This window comes from Pararge aegeria, chromosome 23 (genome assembly GCF_905163445.1).
Source record: "Pararge aegeria chromosome 23, ilParAegt1.1, whole genome shotgun sequence".
Lineage (NCBI taxonomy): Eukaryota > Metazoa > Arthropoda > Insecta > Lepidoptera > Nymphalidae > Pararge > Pararge aegeria.
Genome location: NC_053202.1, coordinates 3,828,991 through 3,855,657, shown reverse-complemented (window position 1 = coordinate 3,855,657; position 26,667 = coordinate 3,828,991). Strand labels below are relative to the sequence as shown.

The window sequence follows — 26,667 nt, the reverse complement described above, 5'->3', positions numbered from 1 at the left end:
ACACATAGAAAGGCAGTTGACAAGGCCTAGAAAAGTATTCAAAACAGTATACCCACAGCCGGGCGTACAATTATATTATTAAATAAGTATAAAATTAAAAAAAAACAATCTTAGTATAACCACAATAAAAAATCAGTGACAAAATATATATAAGTATAAGATTATTAATAATTAAACAAAATTGAAACAATAAAAATGGTATGGTAGTCACCACGCTTGACATACAGCTTGGTGATCGCAGTTTATGGTAGTAGTACCATAGAGGACGTTGATACCCGTTCTCTGTTATATCCCCTGAGTGTTCGGTATTTAGTGTTCCAGTCTATGTCGCGGGGAATCCGATAAGGGGTATCTACCATATCCCTAATAGGTAAGCCCGCTACCAACTTAGACTGCATCATCACTTATCATCAAGTGAGATTGCAGTCACGGGCTAACGTGTTCCGTTATACGAGTATGTGCAGCAAATAGTAAAAGTTTTTTTTTTGAATAGGACATTTTTCACTTGAATAAATACATCGTGAAAAAAGTTAGTCTCACCGAGCGAAAAGCAAACAAAACTTGAATAGGCACACACATACACACTCATATGCGCTTTTCTGGTGAACCAACGGATTTTTTTTTTTTATTATTCCCCTACAAGTTAGCCTTTGACCGTAAACTCCTGATGATGCAGTCTAAGATGGTAAAGGGCTGATCTGTAAGGGCTATAGCAATTTTACACACGCACCTCAAATCTGTTTCTACACCATCGTACCAGAACGCTAAATCGCTTTGCGGTAAATCTTTATCGGTAGACTGGAGAAAATTCAGAAATTGCCCTTGTCGGAAATCAACCCAGGACGTCCCACATACTCGTATGTTAAAAATGTTATGTTATGTGTAGAACCACAGTGGTCACAACTGCGCACAACTGCGCCGCGGAGGTCACCGAAAAACATTTATACTTTTATATTTAACTAGCTGTTGCCCGCGACTTCGTCTGCGTTTGATTTTGTTTTTGATGTGGCATTCAATTTAGTTCTAGTTCTAAAAAAATTTGTAGTATTCAGTATCGCTAAGCCTTAAATGAGGGTTTTGCTGCTGCCCGCTGAGGAGTTCTGCCTTCTATCTCCAACCACATTCATCAGATCGCCACAAAGTTTGGGCATAATTAAACAAATATTATAACCTCTATAGTACAAAAATATTTTTTTAAATCGGTTATAATTTGTCGGAGTTATGGTGTAAAATCGTCAAACATTTTCATCCCCTATCCCAAAGGAACCAAGCTTCATGTCGGGATAAAAAGTATTTTATATTACTTCTAACACTTCCAAGAATATGTGTACAAAATTTCATGAGGATCGGTTAAGCAGTTTTTGCGTGAAAGCATAACAAACAAACTTACATTGACATTTATAATATTAGTAGGGATAGGGATTTCTAATTAGGTACATTTTAACAGACTTAACAAAGTTAAAATTTTCACACTAAATCGTTTTCATTCGCGCCAATTTACCCGAGAGCGCTTTTGTTCTATTTTTAAACTTTTAATGTCTTACAAATAAATGGGGTATAACGCGGTGAGAATAATGTCGGAATAGTTATGCAGTATTTTGTCACACTTCAACTTAGAGCACCTTGCAAATGGCAGGGCGTGCTAAAACACTGAATAACGTTTCCTACGTTATTCCACGTTTATTTTTGAGGCCCTTATAATAAAGTACGTGTTAAAAACACCTAAAGTCTGACAGCGTGCACTTAAAAAACCATATAAATATCTAAAAAAATTTACGGGATATTTATAATTGTAAGGTTTGAAATTGCTGGCGTTCGACTTCGAAAAGCCTTCGACTTAGAAAGCAGAGTCGCTGCCCACTGCACCAGTCAGCCGTCAATTTATATTTCAGATGATGTTAATTTTGTTGTTTTAAAATTGTTGGCATTGTGGACGGATGCTGAAAGCATAAATTTTTTTTTATTGAAATTATTCTATTGGCGCATTAGGGAAAAATTATAAGAGTTGTAAGATGTGAAGTGAAGTACGTACGTACGTACGAAGACGAAGTGAAGTAAGATGTTTTTACGATGCGCGCGCACACCGTCACCATGAACCGACACCCTGAGCTAGCTATGAGGATTGCCAGTGTACACTTTCAATTGTCAAAGTCTGCGGGCTTATTCCGGTAATTTTATTGATTCAGTTGTAAAATAATCTCAAATTTTCTTTGTTGAGTGAAACTTGGTTGTCCGATATATAGTCTATTAGTATTCCAAATTTAATTATGTTTATTATGTCCATTTCTTTAATTATGTCGAATTTTTTTGCGATATTTAAATAATATACTTTATTTGACTAGATAGTGCGTCTTAACGCAATTCTCAATGTATTAAATACCTTTTTTTTATTGTTATCATTGTTTTTTCTACAAACGTAGAATAAGGCGACAGATTGTCACAGTTTATATTTTTAATCTAGATTTGGCTTTATTTTAAGATAAACCCTTAACCAAAATAATTTGTAACGCTGTTGGATTACTAATAAATAAATAAATAAATAAATATTTTTTTGTAAAGATTTTTATCTTGTTACGCCAGAGAAGTAGAACTTCTAACGCATACATAAGTCCACACACGTTTTTTTTGCAGTGATATTTTACGAACCAAGGACATTGCTCACCTGATGGAAAAACCATGACTTATAAACAAGGCAACAAATGTTTTAATACCAGCAACTTAACTTGCTATCAACGCAATAGCTTAGTCGCCATGAGGTAAATGCTTGTTCTTCTTCTTTGTCGAAGCACTATTGCCAGAGTGGCTACGGGCATCAAGTTAGGACACATTTGTGGCAGTTGTTACTCGACTCACAATCATTTGCCAGCCCTCCCTCAACACTTCGCAGGACATGCAAGGAACTCCTCCTGCAACATGCCGCCCTGTGCCCATCAACCCACGGCGAATGTGTTAAGCCCGATGTGACTGTGATTACACCAGCAACCATGTTCTTCAGACCGGGACACAGCATTGAAACGATGCTGTTTCGCGGCTGGAATAAGCACTGCGGAATACTTCCGCGGACGAGTTCTGTCACAAAAAGCTCTACTTCTACTAAAGCATTTGTCCAATAGTACATGATGTACATAGTATGCTATATTGGTCGAGGCTCTAAGCAATCAAACTTTTCGCAAATCTCGGCAATGGTTACTGACCATTGCATTGATTTGCGAAAATTTTGGTACGTGACACAACAAAAATAATTAATTTCAGGCTTTACCCTTATACATTGAACACTGTACATCAATAAAAAAAAAGTGTGTGCGTGTAAACTTTACGCGCGATTGAAGTAAAACTTTAATATTATTTATTGATGAACGAGTGTTCCTCTACTACTATTTCATTTTATATTCTATTTAAAATTCATTAATATCACTTTCACATTTTATAAATATTTTCATTTGTCAAATAGAATAATTGAGAGTAGAAAATTGAAAGTTAGATCAGCACATGTCAATATAACCTTGTCATTCAATATTATAGAATGTCGCAATCGTCAGAAAATTTATTAATAATTTATTTATTACTTTTGTAATAAATAAATTATTAATAAATTTTCTGACGATAATTTTTTTATTAAAAAGTAATAAATAAACAAGAATACATTTTTCTTTGTGCCAGCTTTTGCGAATATTTTTTTTTTTTAAATGTTGAATTTTTAGTCACTTTGCTATTCACAATGGATCCGCTTGAAAATATTGGAAACAAATAATTCTTTTTGATTATAATAATTGCCACTAGCCGGCGTAAAAGTCAAGAAGCGTGGAGTATATGACATATACTTACGACCAATCCAAATTATTGTTTTTAAATATCGAAAACTACACAGACGTCTGACGTAAGCGCTACTTCCGTCGAAAAAAATCCGAGTTACTCCCTAGACCCGCCTAAAGAAGTTTTACTTCAACAATTTAAAAATTAAATTAAATAAATTAATTTAAAAAATTAAATTCCTATAAAATAAAGTGCCAAAGTATTATAAAATCAATGCAACCATATTTCATACGACGTTTTTCCACACATACCGATTTCGAAGCTACAACGTTGTGCTATATAAGAAATAAACATGCTATGTCTATTCATGCTTACTCCACTCTACTGAGGAGTATATCTGTTAAAATAAGAACCAGGAAAACACAAAAAAATCCAGATAATTCAATAACATTTTATTCGTCCATACTAAAATTACTATCACATGATGACCATGTTATATTTGAGCAAACCACGACTATTATAATTAATATTTCTAATAATAATAACTTTCCCAAGAAATCACTTATTTAACGATAGTTATCTAAGTACTATTTACAATAATATTTGAACTTTATATCATCACAATAGAAACGAAAATATAGATATATATATATATATATATATATATATATATATATATATATATATATATAATATATATATATATGTATATATCTGTATATATATATGGCTGCATTTTAATTCCAACCAAGCTGCAAACTACAGTTTGCTATTATCTTAACAGCATCCAAACTGACTACCGATTCAAAGTCTTAGCGCAGTCAGACATGGTAAATGAAACAAGCATAAATAACAATATTTATTCTAATCTCAATGTGTGTCTCAATCGCATATGAATTGTTTTGTTTTCACTTTGTAATACTAACGTTAGGTAATTTATTTTCTCGAAATTAAATCTAGCGTTCACCTCACATTTACACGCGACGTTATATTTTGGTAAACTCAAAATTAAATGTCTCGTGCTAAAAATCAATGCGATTTCACTGTATTATTCATAGCAGATGCCAACTAATAGAGCTGTGCGCTAAAACTTTACACGGTGTCAATAATCAAAATCAAAACAGTTTATTTTCAAATTAATTAAAATATAACTACATAACTATCACATTTAAATTCACCATTAACATATATGTCATCACAAGTACGGTAACTATTTTTAACATAACCCAAAAAAAATATTAATTTTAAAAAATATTTTATTAGTAAGAACTTCAAACTTTTTTAAACTAAAGTATTAAATTAGAAAACTAAGGCTATCTAGTTTAATAGCTTTAAACGATCGGTCTACAGTCATTGACAAAACATTCTATGAACGCCGTGTCACAAAAACTGATCCACGCATCTGGTGATTCTATAGCTGGCGCTAAAGTATATAGTAGTATATGTATATATATATATATATATATATATATACATATATCCTTACGTTTACGTTACTATTCGTGTTTAATTAAAACTCTTAGGTATACCTGCCTATAAAAGAAAGTCATACAAAAACTTTTGACAAATAATAATATCGATAAATAAAAATGCTATTTAGCAAATAAGATATTTTATTTACTAGAGAAAAACTGTAAAACAGCTTGGAATAAAATCATAAGTACGATAGCAACTTCTTCTTTTTTTTAAATGTAGTCAAAATCGCCAATTCTAAATATATATATAATATATATAATTAGAGTAAATATATTATATTTAAGTATTTATCACCAATAGTAACAGTAACTAGCTACCTAGTATAGCTGTATTTTCAAAACTGCATACATTTGACGAAAAGGAAATTTCGCAATTTTTTTTGTAAAACAAAAAATTACGAAGCTACAAATTAGTATCGTATTCTTAAACAAACATTGCGAAGCCTTGAATATACAGAATTTATCAAAACATCATAAATATTATGTAATTTTATGTTCACCTGCTAAAACCTAGGTAGGTGATTTTAAATCGGGAGACCCACGCAAACAAATAATAAAATAAAGCAGGGATGGTAAACCTTTTTAACTTTTGCAACAAAAAGGATAAATAGGAATAGGCCTTTTGGTTTGTTTATGAGTTGTATTCTTACAAATTTTGTAAGCGACTTAAGTTAATTTGTAATAATCAATCGAAATTACAAGAACTGTAAATCAACAGTAACCTACACAGTAACAGTAACCTTGGATAGAAGCAGGCGTTACTTTGCGGAATTCCATGATATATTACGAAAAGGAAGCTTAATTAACTATACTCCGCAAAAAGCAGGAAAATCTGTATGGTGTGTTTTATAATTTCTTCAATCATCATACTCCACACCAAACATATCTTCGGCAATGTACCCTCTACGCACGTTTCGCTTAGAAACCGGAGCATCCTCAGCAGATGCTGACTTGACAACTGCTTTTCGCGTATAGCAAATTAAGCTTAATTTTTATAAATACGTAGACCTACAAAGCGCTAAGAGAAATTTTAAAACCAACTATGAATGTATTGTAAAAGGTTTTGTTACAGTTTTGTTTAATCTTATTCTGCGACTATAACAATGGAATGTATTAAAAGATTTTTTTTACAACTGTTTTTTATAATAAAATCCTCAATCGTATTTCAGCATGGCGATTCTGTATATCAAATCTTAATCACTGTGGAAAGTTGCCATGAAATAACACCCAAACCATTATTATAGATAACATAATTGTAAGCATTTTAAGTAAATAAAATATCACTTCCTTCGACGGTCAAGGAAACATCGTGAGAAATCTGCATGCCTGAGAGTTCTCTTTAATGTTCTCAAAGGAGTGTGGAGTCCACCAACCCGCGCTGAGCCAGCGTGGACTACGGCCTTAACGCCTTCTCATTGTGGGAGGAGACCCGTTCCCTGTAGTGGGTAATGACGTAATTGTATCTGACAACCAAATTGAAATGAACTCAGTTGGAAACTAAGGACTCAGAATTTAACAGGTTATTGGGTGACCCGTCCACAGTTGCTAGCTAAACTTGGTGTCAACTGAGATACAGAATCGGCCGGGCAGGTGTGCTAAACATGTTAATCTTAAATTCTAGAATTTTCTAATAGTCCTTCAGCCCTTTTTAAACTTGATGAGCAAGATGCTAAGCGTGAGGTAGACGATTATCCATATTGTGGTGGAGATGAACCCTGAATAGACAGTGGGTACTCCAATCGACCAGCCTCTTTGAAGCATGGACCTTAAAGACTCAGTAGACTTCGTTAACGGTAGAACGTAGCTGATGTATTGAAGAATGATGTGCATACCTGCAAATTGAAATGAAATAATATATAGTGTACATTATTCTACTAGTCAAGCCCTTTCATTTGATACCCATATTGAGGGAGTGGTGATATAATAATTAATTCGCAATTTTGTGGCGGCGGCCATCTTGGACCGATTTTCATCAAACATTGCTAAGAACACTCCAGATTTATTCACCTTTCAAAAAAAACTAACATAATCAAAATAGGACACGTCAAACTTATAACAACCCGTCGTTTATGCGTCGGGGGTTATAAATAGCTGTTTAATGTTGTTGCTAAAATAGGTTTGATTTGTTCTAACTTCACATCTTAATATTAACGGAATGGGAGATGGTGATAACAAAAGAAAACCGGCCAAGTTTGCGGTAGGATCTCCTAAGAACCCTCCTAGCTTTAGTTTTAAGTAAACGAATGAAGTTACCATCCTCACTTCACAATAATAGTAACATATATGTATGATTGCTTCATAAGTGCCTGTGATAGGTCTACATGAATAAAACATATTTGAATTAACTGTTTAAACATTGCTTCTTTGAGTTACTATTTTAGTACATAGTACACCTACTCAAAAGGCACGTCAGTCATTTTTGGGGTAACGTCATCCTTATGTTTTCAATATCCCAAAAACTCCCACAAAGCGATTTGCATATCCTTTTCTTATACGCTTGGCTGGGATATGCAACGCCCTTCCGAGTTCTGTTTACTAATTCTTACAACCTGGGTATCTTTAAAACAATAGTGAATAGGCATTGTCAGTGGCAATGGGCTGGGCACATAGTTCGGAGAAAGGATGGCAGTTGGGGAACCAAGGTGCTGGAATGGCAGCCCCGAACTGGTAAGCGCAGCATTTGTCGACCCCCACCGAGGTGCACAGGCGACATTAAGCGAGTCGCAGGTAGCCGCTGGCATCCAAGCGGCACAAAACCGTGGAATATGGAACTCCCTACAAAAAACCTACGTCCAGCAGTGGACATCTGTCGGTTAAAATAAATAAAATATATGACGACAATACACACGTCGCCATCTAGCCCCAAAGTAAGCGTAGCTTGTGTTATGGGTACAAATAATACACAAATACTAAGAATATACAGATAAACACCCAGACACGGAAAAACATTCATGCTCATTCACACAAACATTTTCCAGTTTTGACAATCGAGCCCACGGCCTTGGACTCAGAAAGCAGGGTCGCTTCTAAGTTCTGTGTTTCCTGATTCTTACAACCTGGGTATCTTAAAAACAAGAGTGAAAAGGCATCTTCTAGGCAAGCGCGTCCCTTCTAAGGCCACATCTACACTTTCCATCTGCACGGCTAGCATGGGCAGGAGACAATTATATCCCGGGGAAAGGATATAAATTGATCTTCTGCCACCTCTTTATCAACTCTCAGAGCACAAGTGGAAATAATATAAATATAACATATGTGTATTAATAAACGGGGGTAAACTTCTCCTATTCCATGTTCCAGGAATTTAGCAGGTGGGCACGTTCATTATATCCCTTGTCAGAGGATATAATCAGGGGATATAAATTGAGTGAGATTTTGGTCAAGCGCGAGTCTATCATCAATAAATAAAAAAAAAAACAAAAGATTTTGAATATTGCTTACAGACACTGTAAGAATAGATTCAAATAGCAGAAGACGTTCGACGATTAAAAATTCACTGTGGCCTTAAGCACTTGAAATGTATATATATTTTTTTAAATAAGGAGATCATCCAAAAAAAAATACCTTCAATCGGCCATATGATTCCACACAACAGCATCATGGGCAAGAATGAGCCAAGCGCTAAGTACGTGGCAGTTCTTTCCTTATCACATAAGCAGGACACGACGAAACCTAGAACAAAATAAACAATACAGATACATCTAACTAGTATTACTAGTCCTATTTTATATAGGTGGTTTACCTCCTTTACTAAGTAGCATTTTATAAGAGAATTTCTATATCGTTTTGCAGATCAAGACTGGGATACAGCAAAGCGTGGCTGGCCAGGTTATCTATCCGTAAATAACAGAATTATCCGATAATTCAATAACAGATTATCAGATGAAACTTGTTTGTTTTGTTTGCTTCAAGTCTATTTATTTATTTATTTATTTATTTATTTATTATTGATGTACTATAAATTGTGATTGTGAACATAAGATACATGAAGTGTACAAAGGAAAGCTTATCTCTATAAGAGATCTCTTAAGAGGTTCTTATAAGAGGTCTTTATTGCACACACACATTTTATACAAATTAAACACAAATACAGAAGATACTTAGAAAAAAAAATAGATCGTGCAAAGGCGGTCTTATCACTAAAGCGATCTCTTCCAGACAACCTTTGACGTTAGGAAAAAAACGAAGGAACGGGTTGGTGCAGCAATTTAAACTTTTGAGATTTCTCTCAATAATTTTCAATTGTATCGTATTAAACGGAAGCTCCGTAGAAGAACTAGAGTTACCGACATAGCTCAGCGAGTTGCGAAGCTGAAGTGGCAATGGGCGGGGCACATAGCTCGGAGAACCGATGGACGTTGGGGTCTTAAGGTGCTGGAATGGCGACCCCGCACCGGTAAACGCAGCGTAGGTCGGCCCCAAACGAGGTGGACAGATGACATCAGGAGAGTAGCTGGGAGCCGTTGGAGGCAAGCGGCCCAGGACCGTGCATTGTGGAACTCCCTACAAAAGACCTATGTCCAGCAGTGGACGTCAATTGGTTGAGATGATGATGAAACGGAAGCTAATACAAAGATAATGGTTTACGTAAACGAACAATTGCAACAAAACTTTGGGTATCGATTACTTCATAGGTAAGTATTAATTGGCTGTGAGATGGTAATAACAAAAAAACCTCGACTAATTTTATTGTTAGATTTAGGAACTCTCCTGGCTTTGGAATGTAGTTTTCACCATCACCTCGCAATTATAATAAAATCTGTAGTTATTTGCTACTAACATTAAGGGTTGTCTGGAGATATCGATGAAAGCGATAAGACCGCCTTAGCGCATTTTTAATATATATATTTTTTATTTTAATTATTTAATTATTATTTTAATACCATTATTCATTGTTTTAATTTTTCAATTGTGTGCAATAAAGAATTCACCAATCTATTTATCTATCTCTTTATGAACGCTTCATAAATTACTGCGATAGGCGTACATGAATATATATATTTTGTAAATAGTATGATGAAAATGTTTGTTATTAAACTACGCATGCTGTCTGGCATCATTAAAAGTTTATAACTATACCAAAAAACTCTGCCCTTGTTGCAAGACTAACGAAGCTACTCATATACCGCTGAACTTAATAAATAAAGTGGGTACATTATTAGGAACTCCATGGCACAGTGGTCTTATCCGGAATTTTGCGGATTCGATCCTCAGCAGTGGCAACTCAGGAATATATAATTACTAAATTGTCTACTCTAGCCGGAGGCTTCGCCGGTGGCTATTTAAATAAATATTCATATTTATTTATTTATCAAGACATTATACACGTTTTTAAATATAACACACACAAACGTGGACTGATATGCACGTCAATTACAAGTGCACATAGCATTGACAAAGCGTCGTGTAAACTTATTTACTGTACAACCGACAAAGACAAGACGTTATGCAGTGTTCTGGTATGCCGCGTAGATGTCAATTACTGGTTTGTATGGGTTTAATATAACTGAGAGTATCCTATGTCCCTCTAAGCGGTGATAGCCCAGTGGTTAGGACTTCAACTTCACCTTCGGGGGGCCGAGTTCGAATCCCAGCTAGAACCAATAACTTTTCTAAAATATGTGCGTTTAAAGCAAATAAAATATCACTCGCTTCAACGGTGAAGGAAAACATCGTGAGGAAACCGCATGACTCAGAGTTTTCCAAAATGTTCTCAAAGATGTGTGGAGTCCACCAATCTGCACTGGGCCAGCGTGGTGGACTACGTTCTTAACACCTCATTCTGGGGGTTACCCCGTGGCCATGTAATGGGCCGGTAATGGGTTGACGATTTTTTTTTTTTAATCTTTATTAATTTGGGACTTTTATCCAACACGGATATGACAGCCCCATCATTCCTTAAGTAACTAGTAAAAAAATACTTAATTATTATATTAATACCAACTATAAGAGAAATGTAACAGTAACAATCTGTTATTGCTGCAAAAATATCTAAACAATAGACCTGGAACCTTCTGTGGTCGGTTGAGAGAGAAGGCTCGTTAGAGCCACGTCAAATCTGTTGAAGTTGTACCGCCGCATAACCTCTAGTCGCTCCAAATTGTATCTGCTACATTCCACCAGTACATGCTAGACATCATCCATCGTACCGCAAATATCGCAGTTGGCATAATTAGCTTTCTTCATTAGAAATGCGAACTCATTAGATGGATAATGTCCAGAACGCAACCTATGAGCTAAACCTATACATTTTCTACTTGATCTTATAAAAGCAAACCAAGGAAAATGAGTAGGCTGTTATTAAATAGTTGTATACCAAATTCCCTTTTCTCTACTTCTAATGTCAAAATCGGTTGTTGATGATGATTTAAGACCAGTTAGTGTATCCAGCTCGAACAAAGAGAACTTACCGAAAGTCATTCCACACAGTCCGTTCATGAGTGTGAGGACTACCACCCATACCACCGGGCCCCTGATGGTCAGCCCGAAGAACAGGAAACCGATGATCAGAACCGTCACAGTCTGCACAATCATGACCAGCATCTGCACTATGACGTGTGCGAAGAGTATCTCCGTACCTGATGAGGAAGATGGAAATAAATAAATAATACTAAATTACAATGTGAGATGGTGATAACAAAAAAAACACCCGGCTAAGTTTGTTCTGGGCTTCATCTTAGATCGGAACGCGTTAAGAACCCTCGTAGATTTAGTTTTACAGTTTACGAATATGGTTATCGACCATCATCTCACTACCGTGTACCTCTCATGCGTACATTCTCATGTACGCATCAAAAGTGCCACCAATGGGCCTACTTGAATAAGAAATATTTTTTACTTTGAATTTGACTTTGAAATTAAAATTAATCTTAATTTGCTATACTTCGCGAAAAGCAGGAGAATCTATTTGGCGTAATTTATAATTTCTTCAATCCTTATACTCCACACCAAACAGATCTTCGGCAAAGAACCCTCTACGCACCTAAACCGGAGCATCCTCAGGAGATGTTGACTTTACAATGAATAGAATAATTGTTAAGTAACAGTTACTAAAACTATTGTAGTTATATAATAACTTTTTGTGGAGCAAACTAAGCTTAATTTTCATAATATATCCTGTAATTCCGCAAAGTAACGCCTGCTTCTATCCAATAAAAGAAAATAATGAAAATTATTTTTATTAACGTAGTTTTAGTGTAAAGACGTACGTGATAGTTGCTGGTTCGGCCTAACTTTCAAGGGGAACTAGTTCTTTCCCCGGCAAGCACATCTAACTTTTCTGAGCTATGTCATCCCAGAGGGTAAGACTACGACTCCACTTTCGGAGGGCAGAGTTCGAAACCCTAACTAACTCCCTAAATCGGTTTCCCTCCTATACGATGTCTTACTGAATGTTTTTAAAATTCATAAAATTATTTATTTTTAAAGAGATGTTTGCGCCCAAACTGGTTGCACGTTACATTATATAATTAGAATTATTTTAAATATTGTATTATATATATAAACAGACAAAAAATAATATCACTTGCTTCAATGTTGAAGGAAAACATCGTGAGGGAACCTGCATGCCTGAGAGTTCTACATAATGTTCTCAAAAGGTGTGTGAAGTCCACCAATCCGTCCACAAGGCCATCGTGGTGGACCTTAGCCACTTATCGTGGTGGTAAGAGACCCGTACCCTGTAAAGCCGGCAATGGGTTGATGATGATGATAACAACCAAACATAATTGATATAGACCTAATATTAAGCGAAATATGAAGGATAGCTTATAAAGCCATCTATTACGCTTAGAATATATTTCGCTTTGGATATGTTCCCTCTGAAGCCTTAAATCCATACTTTACAGATCACAGACAACCTTACTCATAGTGTCAGCTAATGACATTATACCTATGGGGCATTTAGGTAAATGGGACGGATTAACCGGGGATAATCTTATCTAAGTAAGGTCTAACCGTAGCATAATAAATAATTAATCATCGTTAATTCCGTAAACTTCATAACATGATTTCCTTATTCTATTTACCGAAGAATAACTTTTTTTTTTTTGCTTTTTTTGACACTTTTATGAAAATTAAGCTTAATTTGCTATACTCCGCGAACAGCAGGAGAATCTGTAAGGTGTAATTTATAATTTCTTCAATCCGTATACTCCACACCAAACAGTTCCTCGGCAATGTACCCTCTACGCACGTTTCCCTCCGAAACCAGATAGTGAAGTCTTAACAATTATTCATTGTAAAGTCATGAGTGAACCTGAGGATACTCCGGTTTCAGACCGCCATTCCAGCACCATAGGTGTGCCCTAGCCATTGTTTTTTCAGCTTCAGCGACTCGTTGAGCGTTGTCGATAACTCCGGTTCTTCTACGGATCTCCACATTCCTTATATGATCGCTAAAAGACACTCCGAGCATAGCTCTCTCCATCGCTGAGTGACCCTGACCCGTCTCATTCTCTTTATGAGAACCATAGTTAGCGACCACGTTTAAAGATAGCCATATTGATTTCAAACTGCCATCTGAAGATTTCGGTTGGATATTGATTTTGATAAGAGATAATTTATTACAGTTTTTGACCCTTGACACTACCGGCTTGCACCACTTGTTGTGTAAAAGGTATTTTAATACCCTAACTTCCAGCTGTAGGACAATAATATATACGTCACCTTGTATGGTTAAAGCAAACCATTTAGAAATCTTATATACATTATATGGGGTGAAAAAGGTCTTACCCGTAATTCCCGAAACTAAGGACCGCTCCAGAATCCCTTCATTCCGCTCCGCCAACATCGATCCCGACGTCAAAGCGACCGCCAGGAAAAAGATGATCCTGAAAACGTCCCGCAAATATTACAATCCGGAAAAATAACATTTCTCGGAAGAAAATAAAACTATGAGATGTCTTGATTGCTTTTTTTATTCGATGACAATGACGAGTGAACGGTTCACTGTGATCCTCGAAACATAAAGTTCTGAGGAGACGGGTGTTTATTAAAATTTTCGTGAAGCATTTCCTTTCTGAGCACCATGTCTCCTAATACAATTGTCTGTCAGTGATCAACCATTTACAAAAAATACGAAAATTTTTATACTACCGTATCATCACCATCAACTCATTACCGACCCACTACGGGCAGTGGCGTGCACCGGGTTTCTTACCATGGATGCAGCAGGAAAATGGCATAGAACGGCCAAAATCCTCCTCCTATACGAGTTATATATCAATTTTAAGGTAGGCTGTGCTTTTTTGCATGTATGAAGTGCACGCCACTGACTACGGGCAAGGGTTTCTTATCAGAATAAGATAAAAAATGTTGGGTGTGATTTATTTCCTTAAACAGGTTGGTCTTCTAATAATTTTAAATTACAATGTAAGATGGTGACAACGAAAAAGAACACCCGGCTAATTTTGTTGTGGACTTTTTCTTAGACCAGGGTACGTTTGGAACCCTCGGTAGCTTTAGCTTCAAGTTTACGAATATATATATATACTACGACAATACACACTTCGCCATCTAGCCCCAAAGTAAGCGTAACTTGTGTTATGGGTACTAAGATGCCTGAAGAATATTTTTATGAATATAATACACATAAATACTTATAATATACAGATAAACACCCAGACACTGAAAAACATTCATGTTCATCACACATTTTCCAGTATTGGGAATCGAACCCACGGCCTTGGACTCAGAAAGCAGGGTCGCTGCTCACTGCGCCGTCCATCATCACCAACAAATAGTGGAATAATATGTACCCATTTTTTTATGTTCCTACTCATCATACTCGTAAGTATCATTTATAAGTCTACTTAATTATAGATGTTTTGACTTTGACTTTGAAGATTTTATGCCATAGTCATATCCGCACTGGGCCAGCGTAGTGTACTACGCTGGCCCAGTGCGGATAAACATGAATGTTCACCAGTGTCTGGGTGTTTATCTGTATATTATAAGTGTATTATATTCGTAAAAATATTCAACTATGGTACTCATAGCACAAGCTACGCTTACTTGGGGCTACTTGGCGATGTGTCTATATTTTTTTTTTTTTTTTTTTTCCTATAGTTAGAATTACTTCATTCATGCGAATAAAATCCCAGCTCAACAACAATAATTTTGAGAAACCTGCCGATTAAGTTAAAGTATAAACAATTCTGATATTCCTAAGTTTCAGCAACAATATAAATTGGTTATTTATCATATCATAGTTTCAAAAGTTGTGTAGGCAGATAAGTGTTTACTTTACTGTTGTTATAATGAAGTTAGTATTTTGCTAGTTAAGTTAGATCTACCCGATGTTTAAGTCCGCACCATTATTAACAGATCATAAGTAAGCCCCTTATTAGGATACCTCATAGAAATATGGAGAAGTGCATATGATACAAGCCTCAAAATTATAAAAATTACTCAAAATAACAGTATTTTTTGAAAACCTTGTTCCAACTAGATTATCGTTATCCAACTAAATAACTTTATAAAAAAATTAACACACTTTCCCTTAGCCAATTGTATAAATATAAAACATGCGTACTCGTTAGGAGAATACCTAAATAAGTCATACATACACATATTACTTTTAAAATTAAAACTAAAACACATCTAAAGATACGAAATAGGCGAACTAAATTACATATATATACTTACACGAAATAGGCGTAAATTAAGATAACTATACAGGTTAAGAGAGCACTTCTATACAGTATTATACCTAAAGAGATTTTAGCAAGAATTCGTTTAAATCATTTAAAGAGATGCTAAAAAAGCACATTTTATTTTACTACTTAAAGCTGTTATTAGTTTACGCTGCTATTTTGTATATAATACCACTTCTTTATGTAAATTTTTAATTAATCGCGTAGTAAAACTGGCTCTTTTAAGCAAAAATGCCTTTGAACCTAAGGCCTACCTATGATCATGTCTATTATCTCGAACTTACTCTCCACTCTCCTCTTTACATAATTTGATGCATGATTAACCTCAACTAATATTATAAACTGTTCTTCATAACGTTCCCAATACGATTGGGAAGTCTACCAATCAGTCACTCACTCTCCACTCTCCTATTTAAAAAACCAGAGTCGGGAGTATGATATGTATGAGTATGATAAAACTCCTAACTTGTACCATAAATAGTTCTCCGTAACGTTCCCAAGGGCGTGTAAAGTCTACCAATCTGCTTAATATATAACTGCCATACTCCTAGTTTAGCCCGTTACCATTTTAGACTGCATCATTCATTTATTTATTTATTTAAGGGACAATCAACAGGTTACAACAACAACTCTTTAAAACTAACCAAAAAATGAAAAAACATATAAATGTAATATTGTAGACCCACTTAAAGACTGCCACAACTTGCGAATACAAAACAGAAGTCAGTTAGAAGGAGAAAAAACGATTAAGAGAGACATGAGAGTACTTATTAGCTGTAAGATCCATCAGGCTGCGACATAAACTTGACATTTGATTGTTTATCTCTAAGCATTTTTTTGGTTAATTTAAGGTAAATGTTTATGTTAAACTACTTTATGATTTTTTCTTATTTATATAATTAAAAAAACTATATTATTCTCTAGTGAAAATGTACTGTTTGCTTCCCTGGAAAAGCTAACAATAATTAAATATTGTAATAACCTTAACTTGATATAACTGAATTTAGAAACTTATTTAAAAAGACAACCCAAATCGATTGACATCTACGTTGATGTAAGAAGCTGCGGGCATAAGTTTCTAAATGCGTAAATACGTTTGTTTATTTGTTCTTCCTTAACGTCCTACCTTAGTAACCAACCGGCTTATACGCCGCGGGCGACACCACGGGGCGCAGCTAGCTCAACATTAATGATATAATAAAATAAATCGATACAAACATTCACGATATGTTTTACAAATTTTAATGACAACAATATTTCCTAAAAGTAATTACAAAATAATTATGCTGACTCACGTTAAAATAACTCCTGGACCAGCGAAATCGGTGAAATTGGGGACCTCCAACCCGAAAATTGGTTTGTGAATCTGAAAGAAAATTGTTGGTTTAGACCTAAATATTAAAGCTGTGTTTAAAATTTTCTAAGAATTAGCTAAGCTGTAATAGCCTAGTAGTTAGGACTTTGGCTTTACTTTTAGGGAGCCGAGTTCCAATCCCACGCAACTCTAACTTTTCTAAGTTATGTGCGTTTTAAGCAATTATACCTTCACTTGCTTTACTGGTGAAGGACAATTACGTGAGGATGATGCATGCCTGAGAATTCTCCATTACGATCACAAAGGCGTGTGGAGTCCACTAATCTGCACTGGGCCAGCGTGGTGGACTACGGCCTTAACTTCTTCTTAATGTGGGATGCGACTCTTGCCGATGATGAAATAGTTTTCGAGAAACAATAAAAATTATATTTGATCAACAACCAATGTTCATAAATTGAATTTTGAAATAAGTACTTTATTTTGAATCATTTTCAATACACTTTAGTCTGGTATGAGACTCCAGTCTACCTAATCAATTTAATAATTTATCTGGCAAATACGAAATTTTAGTTATCAAAAGTTTCATTATTCACCCACTTTATAAAACTTCTGTAACACTTGATTCGCGCTCTCGCTTGCACGCTCGACTTAGACGGAACGTGACAATGAGTCATACTTTTTCGTGCATGCAGCCGGAGTTAATTACGCAAGTACAAAATAAATCTTGTACTTGCGTATTAAAACTTTTACTTACATAGACAGGTGTGGCGAGAAGTCTACCTGGCAGGTTACATACTACCGACAGATGTTCCGTCGCCTCCATGAACGCCAGCAGGAGGTCTCGATTCAGCATCCATTCGACTTGCTTATCTAAAAGAGAAGGTTAATATTTGTTATCACCATCATTTTTCTTCCTTCCAATTTGTCCACCGCACTGGGTCAGCGTGGTGGACTACGGCCTTAATCCCTTGTCATTGTGGGAGGAGACTTCAAACGCCTTCGAGAACGTTATGAAGCCCTCAGGCATGCAGATTTCCACACGATGTTTTCTATCACCTTTAATGCTAGTGGTATTTTTCAAACGCACACAACTTAGAAAGTTGGAGGTGCGTGCTGGGATTAAAGCTCGATGCCCCGGAAGTGAAGCCGAAATCCTAACCATCTAGTCTATCAACGCTCGCCTATTTCATAGAAACTCTGACACACAAAAAAAAATCTTTTTTTTAAATGTTACATATTACAACGGCTTCGACAGGTGAACGAATGGACAAGGTTGCATAATAAAAAATATTAACACAATAAAACGCGATATTGACCCGCGCTAACAATAGATGGCGTTAGTGGTATTTGCGCGAAATGTGAATCGCGCTACAGAGATTTTTTCCCACTCGTGACGAGACGGTGCCGCGGCCAACCACTGTTATTCCCTAGCGGTACCTGCCTGCAGTTTTTCCAGCAAACGCGTTCTTCTCGGAGACACTTGCTGGACGCTGTAGTTAGGAACCTTACTAGTGAAACCTAAAGTGCTTCCACTGTGTGGGGCGATAGCCAGAGATTCTTGACTGTCACGTAATTCTAAGTGAACTTTAAACATAAGTTTAGAGTTCACTTCATCAGTTATCTTGGTACCCATAACACAAGCTACGCTTACTTTGGAGCTAGATGGCGATGTGTGTATTGTCGTAGTATATTTATTTATTATTATTTATTTAAGTTTGTTCTTCACACGTGTCTTATAATTCCGTACCCCCGATCCTTGCCCCGTCACGTAGAATTGCTTACAGGCTTCATTTTACCAATTTGGTAGAAAACACTAAAATACAACTCAAGGGAGAAAAGGAGTTTATTATCGCGGACGCGATTCACTGGAACAACCATGATACCCGCAAATAAACCTCTCAAAAAATCTTCAAAGGAGGGCTTTATAAGATTACTAAAAGGCAATTTCGGGGCGCTAAGGGTGCCGGTTGAGCCTTTTATCGCTTCCATGAAACCTTAAGGTAATATCGGTGTAGTATTGCGGCCACGGCCATGAAGGGTAACAAGCAATTTATTTCACCGTGCATAATTGAAAGGCGAGTATCTTCACACGTTTTTTATTAGCTTTACCTGATGTTTGTTTGTGATTACAAAAAAAGTATGATAAAAAAGCTTGGGTTTGAATTGCTCTAACGTCATAGCTAAACATTAACACGACTGCCAGATGGTGATAACAAAAAAAACTGGTTAAGTTTGTTGAGGGCTCTTCCCTTTGGGAAATTGTGTAAAAGATAAAAGATAAAATCCTTGAGATGTTACGTTTAGAAAAAAGAAGCTTACGGTTTATATAAACTTTGAACTTAAGCGTAAGCTCTTAGAAATATCCTATTATAATATTAAGGATTACATGAAAGATAAAAAAACTTGGGTATGAATTTATCTAACGTCATGGCTAAACATTAACTTGACTGTGAGTGAGGTGATGACAAAAAAAGCCTGAGTTAGTTGTGGGCTCTTCTTAGACCAAAGCGCGTTTGGAACCCTCCTAGCTTTAGTTTTAAGTTAACGAATGCAGTTATCACCATCACATTCGCTTCATGAGTGCATGTGATAAGGTCTACATGAAAAAACATTTTTGAATTTTGAATTTTGTTTGTACTGACTTTGGACTTGATGTGAAACGTCTTGAAACGGTCTGATTCGTTCAAACTTTGTAGATATATCGAGGACCGATGACAATCCACTAATTTGATAAGATTATTCCATTTTTCAATTTGCAAATAAGATATTTAGATATATAATGTTTATCTACAGTTGATAAGGCAGGAATGATGTTAATTTAAATTTACAAACATTATCTTTGGCCGGTTTTGTAATATGATCAAATTTGATGGTGAATTGGTTACCGATTAATTTGGCTCTGATAAAAAAAATTGTTACAGATAAACTAAAAATACGCTATTATTAATAAACTAAACTAAAAGGTAGAATTCGTTTGGTTTTTTTATACGAAGAGTGTTTTTGAATTTTTTGGACTATAATTTTTGTATAAAGACTAGCGGGCCTGGCAGGTGTTCCCTGAAAAAAAAACACAGTCATAAGACCGGCCGGCAGAAGCGAAAACTCAAAACAATTGAATTGGAATTGAAATACAAAAAATGGAATCGACGGTATATAAACGTAAATATATAATTGCTTTAAACGTATATAACTTCTAACGTAACCAATGGGCCACAGCTAAGAAATAATTGATGGCAATGTAAACTGTAGTTAGAAGCATGCGTAGTTATAAGGGAAATAGCTGATTAATAAACAATTTTAATCGGTTTCTACGTATCATACCGGAACAGTTCATTGCGCAGCGGTACGAGTCATCCGGTAGGTAAATAGGTACCAACGTGTTTATTTAGCTAGCTTTATTTAAAAGGCGGTTTACGGTCAAGGAGATTCTTAGTATTCGAGCAAAAAAAAAAGTCAGAAAGAAGCCAAATAGCTCGGGCGGCTGACGCGTCGCGGTGGGTCGTAGTTTAGTGGATGAAAGTCCAATCCGTCCTGCAAATACTATTTTTACTTCGTTCGATTTAAAAACACGGAAAAAAGCATTCCGTTTTGTTTGTAGGTACTAGGCTTACAGCAATGAATAAGAGATTTCCTTCCGAAATTTTCGTACAGTTTCAAGTGATGTTCATTACATTGGGTATTAAGTTATCGATATCGATATTGGTGCAATATCGATAACAACTATTTACTGATTTTTTTTAAACCAAAAAATTAATGAAGAATAATTTCTATAGTAACTTATTAAATCATATATACTCGTACATAGCTTCTTCTCGGACTTATTTCAATATGGATACCGGAATTGTGTCAATGCTTTTATGTCTGTCATGTCATTTAATAGGCTTTTGATGATTTTGATGTCAGTCACGATAACAGTCAGTCAGTCATATCAGAAAAAATACGAAAACCAAGTGTCGTAGAACCCTTAGCGAAACCAAAAGCATGGACAGGCGATGCGACGCGGTGGGTCGTAGAAGAAATGTACTTATCATAACCGCAAGTGACTGAGAAAAATCAATCAAGTAATTTTATGAACAAACAAATTATATGTTTCTTCTATGGTATATTTGCCAAAGAACATATTGTTAAGTGCTTGAAAAAAGAACTTGGACAAATGACAAAACGCAGGCGGCAGCTAGTAAAAAATGTACCTTATTATCCCAAAATAATAATATCCATGAAGCTGTTGGGCATTTTCCGACAATCTCATTTGTATGCAAATTAAAAGGGATATTTTTTCATCTTCCCCAGAGTCGGGTGTTATTGTATAAGATAAATCCCACTTTCAACGCCAATGCAACGATGAAATAAAATATATAACAGAAAGTATATTTTTGTGGGTTCTGACCCTTAGCATAATAAAAATAGAACTTGTAAATTGGATTTATGTATTGTGTAGCATAAAATAAGCTTAGTGACAGAAATTTACCTAGTCATGTGATAACTTTCATTTGATATCGTAATGCATGCTTAATGATGAAACGTGATTATATCCAAATTTATACTATTGCTAGCTATGCCCAACTAAAAATTAGTTTGCAAACTTTGGGCTCTAAATAGTTGAACCTATAATTGATTATTATAATGGCACTAGACAGAATTTGTAATTCTAACACATAATATTTTTTTTATGAGTGTTGTTACAATTAATGTTATGTTCATCATTTACTTATGTTCATCACACAAACATTTTCCAGTTGTGGGAATCGAACCCACGGCCTTGGACTCAGAACGCAGGGTCGCTGCCCACTGCACCAGTCGCCCGTCAACTTTAGTTGAAGGCTAAAATCTACTCAAACAAGGTCTGTTAGGTGTAGCGGGCTATATCCGAGAGCTCCTTAATCAAACAAAAACTGATCTAGCATATCGCTATCATCATCATCATTAACAACCCAGGACACGGGTCTCCTCCCAAAATAAGAAAGGTCAAAGTCCTAGTCCATCACGCCACTGACTTAGTGCGAACTGGTTGACTTCGACACATCTTTGAGAACAATTTAGAAAGCTCCAAGGTTTTTCTCACGATGCTTTCCTTTACCAGGCGATGCGTAAAACTTAAAACGTACATAACCTCGGAAACTTCGGGATTATTAGGATTCGCTTGGTACCCCCGAATGTGAAGCCTTTAGTAACTTCTAATACAAGGTTCCAGTAAGTCGCAGTATGTTATTATCAAAGCTGTTTAGTAAAGGGTCAGTTACCGCTTGTTGCCTCAATGCACACATTTCCTGGGAACCCTTCGAGTGGAAAATACAGAGCGTATACTATAGCGCTTCCGCTAAATTTCAAAAGTCAAAGCCAAAAATATCTTTATTCAAGTAGACCCCTGGCACTTTTGATGCGTACATTGACGTCTTTATCTGCAACCGTATTCCTCATTACTATGTCATCAACTTCAGGGATGTACAATTGGGTTTATCGACGACTACAATAGATTTACAGAATAGTATTTTCTGCGTTTTGGTCTTACGAAAAATTTGGATTTCGGCTTAAAATCCTAATGTTGGCGTATCTGGTATGTGCATAAATTGCTAAATCTGCTGTTCCGAATACATTTTGCTGTGGGGTTCTATTTGTTGATTCAATAAGGGATTTGGATGTGATCTTATTGTGAAGATTGTGTGTCTATTTTTTGATTATTTGAGAGTTCAAAAGATCTTAAGCCTTTCAATAAATTATTTCGTTTCATTTCAATATTGGAATGTAGTAGCTGTTCTTAAAAAAAAGACTAACTTTTACATTTAAAATTTATCTATATTTTTATTCGAACTTTGCGGACGTGTCGGAGAATGGGAAACAACTTTTGTTTCCCCCCTGTGACAACGGTGAGTGTTGTGAATTTAGTAGTAGGAGTAGGACGTCCCGGGTTAGATTCCCGACAGGGGCAATTCGAAAATTTATAATGTCTGAATTTTCTCAGGTCTCATCTAGCGGGAGGATTTGGCCGTAGCTAGTTACCATCCTACCGACAAAGACGTGCCGCTAAGCGATTTAGTGTTCATGTGCGATGTATCGAAGAAACCGATTAGGGGTATTACTACCGTACTCCCTAACAGGTTAGCCCGCTACCATCTTAGACATCATCGTAGATAGATAGATAAGTTCTTTATTGCACGCAATTAAGGGATAAAGATAATATAATATTGAAAACAGAAATACAAGAAAAAATAAAAGTGCGCAAAGGCGGTCTTACCGCTTTAAGCGATCTCCAGACAACCCTTAATGAAAGAAGAAAATGATGGAAACGGGATAGTGAATTTTTTTCGTGCATCGTAGAGGAATAAAAGAAGAAAAAACTTCCTATGTGCTAATTTTACGAGCTTCTGCGATCACCATCCCGTCTTCTCAGCGTGGTGATTCTGGATAAACTCTCCCGTAGGGTTGCCTTTAGTCCAGCAGTGGCCAGTGGATTATAGGCTATTGATGACGGTGATATACGTTCATGCATTTTAGTAAGTTTCTGAATTATGCCTAGACCAGGGTCTAGAACTTTGTGCACGCCACTGCCGGGCTCTGTATGCAGGCGTCAGATTGTGGGCCCACGTGTGGGCATACGCATGGTCCGTCAATAATTAATATAAAAAGGTTTCGTAACGATGTTTTCCTTCGCCGTTAGAATAAGTCACATAAATAAATAAATAATTATACTACGACAATACACACATCGCCATCTAGCCCCAAAGTAAGCGTAGCTTGTGTTATGGGTACTAAGATGACTGATGAATATTAATAATGGGTAATAATGGGCGCTGCCCACTGCGCCAGTCGGCCGTCAAATATTCAACTGTTGAAAAACCACATTACGTTGTTAAAGAACATGCTGGATTGAATTTGGTTTCCCCGTAAGGGAAACCGAGGTTTTAACCACTAGGATATCGCCACTTATTATGTAGTACCTACAGTTATAATCTAGGCTAAACTAACCTAGACATAGCAAAATCTATATCGCGAAGTTTAAATTAACGGATGAACTGACGGATATTCGATTAGCAACATCCTGACTTGACTGAGTTTAGATTAAGGTACCGTATTTGTGCATAAATACTTTCTTAGTATAATGTTTAGTTTATTTTAATACGAGAAGCGCTGATAGCCCAGTGGTTAGGACTTTGACTTTACTTTCGGGGTCCGATTTCCAATCCGAGTGCACCTCTAACTTTTCTAAATTATGAAAACATTTTGAGGAAACCTGCATGCCTGAGTTCTCTGTAATGTTCACAAAGGTGTGTGGAGTCCATAAATCCGCACTGGGCCAGCGTGGTGGACACCAACTTGGTAGATTCTCCTGCTTTTCGCGGAGTATAGCAAATTAAGGTTAATTTTCATAACATATCATTGATTTCCGCAAAGTAACACCTGCTTCTATCCAATATAACCTACCAGTATCATCCATATGTGCTTGTATATCCGAGCTCATTATGGTGTAAACATCAGCGTGTCTTGGATCCCGGAGCCTGTCCTGCAGACTCGCTGAGAAGTTCGAAGGAAACACCAGCACCACTCGCGCTCTCCCTCTTTCTGCTTCTGCCATCGCAATGCTTTCAGATGGATAAGCGATCTGTGACAATAACAACAACAACAACAATAAAAATCATTTATTCACACGATTATTAAATAGTGACAGAAATCACAGCTTAGTACCATGTTTTGTTGAATCACTGATACCTAAACTGAGTAAAAACTCGTACTATAGATATAAGTGCTCATAAGACTACGACAAATATATTTTATTTTGGATATGGATTTAACTAACATATCCAAAATAAAATATACTTATAACAGTCAAGTAACAGTTAAGGTATCCAACATTCAAATTTTTCTTTATTTTTTTGTTATTTTATTTTATCGGTTTGGTCGCTGTAACAACTTATTATATATGTATGCAAATCTTTTATATTATTTTTATTTATTATTGCACATTTCTTTCTTTTTTTTAATTATATAATACTTTTAAATTATAGTATTTTATAGCATATCCATAGTTTTCAAGCGTCGATTTGTCAGTGCCTACCGTCCAAACATCACGTCTGGCTTCACGGAAGATCAGCGCTGTGTCCTTAACAGCCACTGCAAACATGCTGAGTGAAGACCATTTTGGGATCTCACCGTTCCTATATTGGTGTAGACTATAAGTTTTATTTTAATTCTAGTGTGTGTATATCATAATAAAAGTATTTTTTTCCTTTCTTTCTTTCTATAAAAATTCATATATTCCAAATAGGCTAACTCTAAAATCATTCTTACAAAGACAATTATGATTTTTATCAATTCAAATTTCGAAAACAACAGGATTTCAATCTGCGACTTTCAGCCAATCGCGACCTGAGCGCTGAAACTAGTACATAAATAGGTGAGAAATAATTATACTACGACAATACACACATCTAGCCCTAAAGTAAGCGTAGCTTGTGTTATGGGTTAGTACCCAAATAAAATATTCATCGGTTATCTTAACCGATGAATATTTTATTTTTATATGAATAAAATTCATAAATACTTATAATATACAGGTAAACACCCAGACACTGAAAGACATTCATGTTCGACGCACAAACATTTTCCAGTTGTAGGAATCGAGCACACCGCCTTGGACTCAGAAAGCAAGGTAGCTGTCCACTGCGCCAATCGGCGTCCAAACCATAATGTATATATAAACGTATATAGATTTTATAACAGTTGACTCTACCACTGGCTTTGGTAGTCAGATGCTTCTTTATCTTCGTCACGCTACTCGAACTTGAATTATTGTAAACGGCCTATAGTTGCAGTGGCCAGCGACCCTGCTTTCCGAGTCCAAGGCCGTTGGTTCGTTTCCCACAATTGGAAAATATTTTGTGATGTATGGTTTTCAGTGTCTGGGTGTTTATCTGTATATTATGAGTATTTATCTATTTATATTATCCATAAAAACATTGAGCCTAGATGGCGATGTTCGTCATTTATATAAATATATATATATATGCAGCTCAAAATTCATTATACTTTCCTGTGAGAGACGAGAGCGGAGCCGGCTGCTTGCAAGCAATCTTGTTAAGAAACTTGTCAAAAATAAAGTAATAAATAACGTGCTCCATTTTTAACTGAACTTTACAGAACCGACGTTTCCTGTTTATTGGATATTTAAAATTCATTTCTGAAAGTATACTAGCTGATGCCTTTGTAAATTTTATGCACAGATAAAAAAGAAAGAGATGCCAGATAAAGTTACAATAACAAATCCGCTGAACATACCTAGCAAAAATTGTAAGACATTTTTATTTATTTATTTATTTATTTATTATTTATGTACCATAAATTGTGATTGTGAACATAAGATACATGAAGTGTACAAAGGAAAGCTTATCTCTATAAGAGATCTCTTCCAGCTACCCCAGGATGTGAGTAAGAAGATTTAATTGTGGTATAAGTCAAATAAAGGTACAATATACTT

At 35.8% G+C, this 26,667-nt stretch overlaps 1 protein-coding gene across 1 annotated transcript in view; it reads right to left on the bottom strand.

Annotated features, from left to right (window-relative positions):
- Window positions 1-6,590: 6,590 nt before the first annotated feature.
- Window positions 6,591-26,667, bottom strand: part of LOC120634225 (ABC transporter G family member 20) — a 66,958-nt gene continuing 46,881 nt past the window's right edge. Inside the window, exons 10-16 of the mRNA XM_039904696.1 lie at window positions 24,618-24,795; window positions 17,953-18,068; window positions 17,179-17,249; window positions 13,962-14,059; window positions 11,639-11,806; window positions 8,793-8,900; window positions 6,591-7,060 (exon numbers count right to left, since the gene is read on the bottom strand). Coding sequence (XP_039760630.1) covers window positions 6,867-7,060; window positions 8,793-8,900; window positions 11,639-11,806; window positions 13,962-14,059; window positions 17,179-17,249; window positions 17,953-18,068; window positions 24,618-24,795 — 933 coding nt within the window. The 3' untranslated portion in view covers window positions 6,591-6,866. The remainder of the gene's footprint in view (window positions 7,061-8,792; window positions 8,901-11,638; window positions 11,807-13,961; window positions 14,060-17,178; window positions 17,250-17,952; window positions 18,069-24,617; window positions 24,796-26,667) is intronic.